This window comes from Castanea sativa, chromosome 1, assembly GCF_040712315.1.
Source record: "Castanea sativa cultivar Marrone di Chiusa Pesio chromosome 1, ASM4071231v1".
Lineage (NCBI taxonomy): Eukaryota > Viridiplantae > Streptophyta > Magnoliopsida > Fagales > Fagaceae > Castanea > Castanea sativa.
In genome coordinates, this window is record NC_134013.1 from 12,137,530 (window position 1) to 12,144,380 (window position 6,851).

The window sequence follows — 6,851 nt, forward strand, 5'->3', positions numbered from 1 at the left end:
ATATGATAAGGAGGAGCTGTAATGCAGTAAGGTGTAAGCCTGTTAGAAAAGAGATAAGCTGGCAAAAGGTTGTCTAGGTCAGCGATAGCTTCAACCGCTATTGTTTTTTGGATTTCTATTTTCCATCGTGAAATTGTTTTCCTTTTCCCCTTTTTCCTTTTCCCCTCTCGTGTCTTCTCAAAACCTCAGGTCCCACCCACTTCACCCATCTTCCTGTCCCCCCCTCTGTCTCTCTCTCACATTTCAATTTCAATTTCAATTCCAATTCCTTTTCCGAGCAATTAGGGCTAAAGCTAAAAGCGACACACTCTGTGGGAATTTCAATTTCAAAGAATTCCGATTCTTCCCCAAGAAAATATGGAGTCTAGTAGACGATCTCTCTGAAGAAAGAAAGAAAGAAAGAAAAACTGAGGTGAAGTGAAATAGGCATTATTATTGTTGAATAAGAATTAGCTTTTTAGGGGTGGAGGAGAGATCCAGTGCTTCGCTGCTGGAAAAATGAGTGCGTCCAGGTTCATCAAGTGCGTCACCGTCGGCGACGGCGCTGTCGGCAAAACTTGCATGTTGATTTCCTACACCAGCAATACTTTCCCTACGGTCAGTTTAGAGTTCCTCTTTGCGTAATTTCTGCTTTCAATTTGGTCCTTTTTGTATGCTCATTTTCTTTCATGGATCTTTCTGGCCAAAGATTAAAAAATTTGAGTTTTTTTTTTTTTCTCTCTCTTTCTTTGGACGATTTTATTATTCTTGGAAATGGCTGATAGTATTTTAATTATATTTGGGGTTTGGAATGTTACAAATATTATTAATTTAAACCTGATTTCGGCTAATTTAAGATAACAATAATTGATCAATTATGATTTTACTTTAAATTTCGTTTTTTTGAGTAACATAGGAACTTATGCACAGAGAGAAATATATCTTCTTTGGAAATTTGAGTAGAGCACTTCCACTATTTCTAGGTTGATTCTTGGTTTTGTGTGGTAGGAAATATTCGTCACTTTATCGCTTTTATTGTTCAAAAAAATATTCAGTCTGCTGTTTTTTTTTTTTTTTGCTAATAATTTTCCTGTAAGATTATTTATTTTCAATTTTATTATCCAACAACAACAACAACTAAACCTTAGTCCCAACATTTTTTTTTTGGGGTTTGTTGCGAATCCTCAACAGTCTAGTCAGGTCGGCCAAATGTATTCTTAGGAGACGCTCCAATATGTATCTTTAGTTGATCCATTCATAATAGAGTGACTAAATTTTAGGTTGGCCACAAACCCCCTTATTTTTCTGGACTTGGGAGTTGGGACCAGCTTAGAACGAAATAAATTAGTCTAAGCATAGACGCAAGCAGAGATAATCATGAATTTTCTGTTTTCTGTTAATGTACTTCGGGTTAGAACTTAGAACTTATTTGTCGTTAACCATATTGTTTGTTCATTTGTCATTGATAATAGGACTATGTGCCAACGGTTTTTGACAACTTCAGTGCTAATGTGGTTGTGGATGGAAGCACCGTTAACCTTGGGCTATGGGATACTGCTGGTAATTATACAACCATCATTTTCAGATTTCCTGGATTTGCTTATCTTCTTCTTCTCCTCCTTTTTTTTTCCCCTTCTTAGTTGTAGGTTTCTAATGAATGATTTGTTGGACAGGTCAGGAGGATTACAATAGGTTAAGACCCTTGAGCTATCGAGGTGCAGATGTGTTTATTCTTGCTTTCTCTCTCATAAGCAAGGCCAGCTATGAAAATGTTGCAAAAAAGGTTTCAACATCTTGACTAGTCTTTTTTTTTAATACATTCATTTTTATGTAGGATGTTTGCATTTGCGTGGCCTGAATTTTTTTTTTTTCCTGTTTCAGTGGATTCCTGAATTGAGGCATTACGCACCTGGAGTTCCAATAATCCTCGTTGGAACAAAGCTCGGTACGATTTATTCTCAACATTTCATTTACATGCATTCTTGATTGATACTGTTTGTAATCAGCTGTGTTTGTGGAATGTGGATGGAAGGTTGGTTGGGTACATAATGACCTGTTTTGGTTTAATTGTCTCCAGTTTTTCAATATTCAAATCCTAGATTAGTTGGGTTTTTGCTCAAAGTCAAAGCCTTGATCAGATATTAGGTAGTGTCTTTCTTAGGTCTTAGAAATGATTAGGTAGGACTGTTTACTCTCTTTTTTTTCCTATGCTTTACATAAATTACTATGGCTTCTTGTGAATAATTAATAGGGTGCTTGCTTATCATCCTAGTAGGCTTTTTTCCAGCAATTGTATTAGTCAGTTATGTTCAGCTGCTGGAAATAGAATTTTTTTGTTGTTGTTTGCTACCTAGTTTGACACATGGTAGCATGGATTGATCGCCGCTTTTCTGGTCAGTGACTCATGTCAAGAAGTTAGGCATACTTCGTTTCATACTTCTTTGTTTCTAGTAGCTATCGATGTAATGGCAGCAAGTGATACTACTAAGGCACATATAATTTTCATGGCAGTTATGGTATTAAAGGTTGCAATTGATTGTTCATAAAGTCCAAATGAACCCCCTTCTCAACATTAACAAACTTCAATCTGTTAACAAATTGAAGATCCTTTTGACTCTTAGGAGCTTGAGCTCATGCAAATATCTGGTTCATCTGGAGGATCCAGAAATAATCTGGAACTATGTTCTTGCAGTTGTGGCCTTCAGTGATAAAGGGGGCCTGCATATTAGGGTAGGGCTATGGATGCTAGGGTGGGAAGAAGGAAAGGGGTATTCACATCACTGAAGTTCTAACGGTAGAACAATTATTGAAAAGACAGATATAAGGAATATGTTATTTGGCATTCCTATATAAATGTTGATCTATGAGTCTTCTCAGGTTCATGCTTCTGTCTTTGGGCTTGAGTGTGACATGTTACTAGGCAAATGAGGCTAGTTCTGATGCAACGTAAACTCCAGGGAGCTTAAATTTAAATATTGTGCCTGTCAAACAGCCAGCAAGTTGAGTTCTGTACTTGTGGATTGAGATAAGGGAATAGAGATTTTCAAGCAGAAGATGGTTTGTGATGGACCAAAACTAGGGAACAGGTGAACAAAACCTAAGGTCCGTTTGGATACAACTTATTTTGCTAAAAACTGAAAACACTATAGCAAAATAGTTTTTAAATTTGTGAATAATACTGTGGGATCCGTGAACAGTGTGTGAACAGTGCATAAACATTGCACCTTGTCTCCTGCACAGTGAATCCATGTGCATGAACAGTGCTGTTACTGTTCATACGCGCTGAAAAAAAAAAAAAACGCAAACGTGAGGGAAAAACGTGAATCCAAACGGGTACCTAGAGTCTTCAAGAAGTTACACAAAGTACTAAACCTAATACTGCTGCATAGTTGGGACTTGAAAACCTGATAAGTAGCTTCTATGGGAAGAACATAAAATGTTATTTTGACTTGTGAAACAAGCAATGCATGACTTCCTATGACTTCAAAATTGTCTTTAAAATCTATTTTGATCAAGGCAAGTCATTATCGTTCAACCTAGTTTAAGCCACCACAACACTACCCTTCAAATCTTGAGGTCCTGCTATCTTTGTTTGCACTAACTTGATAGCCTTGAATTTCCATACTCCAACCAAAAGAGATTGATCATGAACAATGCAGCTAGTTTGGGAGTGTAGTTATATTGATATGGCTATATGTTAGGTTCATGTCAATTTTCTGATCATAATCCATATTGGAGTCGGCAAGAATTACATGTAATAATTTATCATAAGATGGAATAAGCAGGTTTCAATTTATCTTTCAATGTAGATAGTTTTGTAGATTCTTGATCGTTCATTCCCATGTTATTAAATACGACGTAATTGTCTTTTTGCTTTTAAAAAAATATTCACTATTTGTAATATTAAGTTTAAAGGACAAAGTTTAGCTACACAATTGATTGTAATCTAAGGCTACAACCTTATTTAATAAAATTAATATTATTACATATTTTGAAAATATAACCGTTGAATTACATGTTCTTTACGCTCTTAATACACATGTCAAATTTTGTCTCAATCGGATGTTATTTACTATATGATTTATAAGTTTATATTTTATGCATAATTTTAAACTACAAAAACTTACAATTTAAACAATTTATTGATGATATAGCTATTGATATTTGATTTTCTAGAAATTTTGCAAGCATGTAGGATATAAGAAGAAGATGTAATCCAATGATGGATTTGTCAAAATTCACTTAAAAAAAAGATATTGAGTAAAGTTGTACCCTTAGAGCATTCTCATCAAGAATTCTAAAAATTTTAGCATTTAACACTTTAAAAACCTACTTTATTTATTATACCACCCACTTTAAGATACATCAAAGCTTCAATATTTTTTACCATTTCATTTAAATAATATAAACTACTCATTAAAATAATAATAAAACAACTACACAAAAAACTATAGCAACCAGCCAACCACCTCCTCCACCACCCCTACCACCGCTCCACTTGTCATAACCACAGCTACAATAACTGCCACTGTCACCACCACCCACAACCATGACCACCAACCACCAACAACCAAAATCATAACCAAATCACAAACTCAAACCCACAACCTCATCACCATTCACCAACAATCGGAAAAAGAAAAAGAAAAACAACCCTCCAAAATCACAACCAAATCACAAACCCACAACCTCATTACCACCAACAATCAGAAAAGAAAAAAGAAAAACAACCACTGAGAGAGACCCACGCGATCAGAGACCCATGCCGAACTCTTAGCCGATGACCCATGCCGATCTACCCTCAACGCTGATGCCCACGCCAGTCAGAGACCCATGAACCCAGACCCACAAAATCAAATCACCCCGCCATCAAGCTCTACCTCCATATTGGCGGCAACACTCTAAAGGCGAAGAGCATTTATTGTCCAGTGGCGTTTGGGCTTTGAAGTTCTCACTGACGAACCTTGGAGGGGAGGAGCTCTAACCGTGAAATTGAGAGAAACAGAAGCTACGGGGAAAGAGAGGAGGAAAGTGAGAGAGGAGAGAGAAGAAAAAAGAGAAAAAAAAAAAAGAAAAAAAAAGAAAGGGAAAAGTGACCGGGAATAAAATATAATTTTTCAATTATTCAGAGTTATATTTCATCAGAATCATTTTTTTCCACTCGGTTCTAATCTGTCGTTATGTTCTCATCTTACTCACTTTTTTTTATCTGTGCTGATATATAATTTCGCTTCATAAATCTGGAAAGTTCACTATTATCATTTGAAATTATACGATGCCAATTACAGGCTTTTAACTAATTTCTTTTCTTTCCATGCATCATTATGATCTTGTATAACTTGCCTATCTAAAAAAATCACGATCTCGTATAATTGGAATTTGATCTGGTCATCAGATTTGTTATGAAAAACCTACCAATTTTTTCTTTTCCTATTGATGCATTCTGAACTAGAATGCTTATATACCCCCACACCCCCCCCCCCCCCCCCCCCCACAAAAAAAATTGTAATAAAAAAAGACAGCCAATTATGGAACTAGCATAGAGTATGACTTTAGATAGAATAGAATGGAAGAAAACAATACATGTGGTCAACCCTAACCAATCTGTTTTGAGAATCAATACTTGACTCCAAAATTTTGGGACTAAGGCTTTGTTGTTGTTGTAATTATTGTTTCCTTCTTACTCTTAGTGTCACTATATACATGTTAATACTTGGTTCTTGCAAAAAGACTGCAACTTTTATACTCAGTCTATGTCTAACTGGCCTTCACATTTGTAATGATCATAAGTAGCTTGAGAGTTTACACTGTTTTTGTGTGTGTGTATACCTGTTCTGTTTTCTTGTTTTTATTTGGTTATGGATTTTCTTTTGGGGATTATCTCTTGTGAGTGTATTTGCTTGAATGTAATTGCTTCTGGTTATTGAAACTATGTTTAAGAACTCTCTGATTTGACTTTGCTTGTTAACACATAATCTGGAGTTTTGTTTTATCTTTGCTATTTAAATATTTATTCCTTATTCATGAAAGATGTACTTGTTTTCATAATTAGTTCCATCTATCTGCAGATCTTAGGGATGATAAGCAGTTCTTTATCGATCATCCGGGTGCAGTGCCCATCACTACAGCTCAGGTGAAATCTTCTGCTCCCTGAGTGTTTCTCTTTTATTCTCTACACCTGTTTTAGTTGATCTATGACCTTAACGTGTGTGGTTTTATATTCCCTTTTTGCTGAAGGGAGAAGAGCTTAGGAAACTGATTGGATCTCCTGCCTACATCGAGTGTAGTTCAAAAACACAGCAGGTTTACACAATTCTCTATATTTATTTGTGATTAATAATATTGGAAAATTGCCTTTACGCCCTTGTTACTTGTTGGACTCATGTCATATTGTAATTGCAGAACGTTAAGGCAGTTTTTGATGCAGCCATTAAGGTTGTGCTACAGCCACCAAAGCAAAAGAAGAAAAAGAAAAAGGCACAAAAGGGTTGTTCCATATTGTGATTCAGAGGAGGGATCGTATTTGACATAGGAGACAATGACCCACCAGCCTATTTTACATCTCTATATCAGTCAGTCAAGTCAGTCCTTGTGTCTGTGTTCTTTCTTCTATATCAATGTGACCGTGTCCTCTTTTAAGGAAGCAGCAACGTGTGGTGTATATTCTTTGACTGACATGCTAGGGATCAAATGTGAAAGCATGAAATTATTAGTTTCTGGCTTTACCTTTGTTTTCATGATCTGTAACTCTGGTGAACTAGCATTCCTTGTTGACCCCATGTACACGTATCCGTGTTTAAAAATTTGTCTCCTGTATTAACCAGATGCGAAGAAGTGAACTTGGTTATATCATTCGTAATTTGTGTTCTTAA

The 6,851-nt window shown here is 35.9% G+C and overlaps 1 protein-coding gene across 1 annotated transcript; it reads left to right on the plus strand.

The window, feature by feature from the left end:
* LOC142622233 (rac-like GTP-binding protein 5) lies at nucleotides 1–6,851 on the plus strand. The gene is made up of 7 exons (XM_075795678.1): nucleotides 1–597; nucleotides 1,452–1,539; nucleotides 1,653–1,762; nucleotides 1,861–1,924; nucleotides 6,048–6,112; nucleotides 6,217–6,282; nucleotides 6,382–6,851. Exons 1-7 carry the CDS (start codon nucleotides 499–501, stop codon nucleotides 6,481–6,483), a joined length of 594 nt encoding a protein of 197 aa, XP_075651793.1. The 5' UTR covers nucleotides 1–498; the 3' UTR covers nucleotides 6,484–6,851.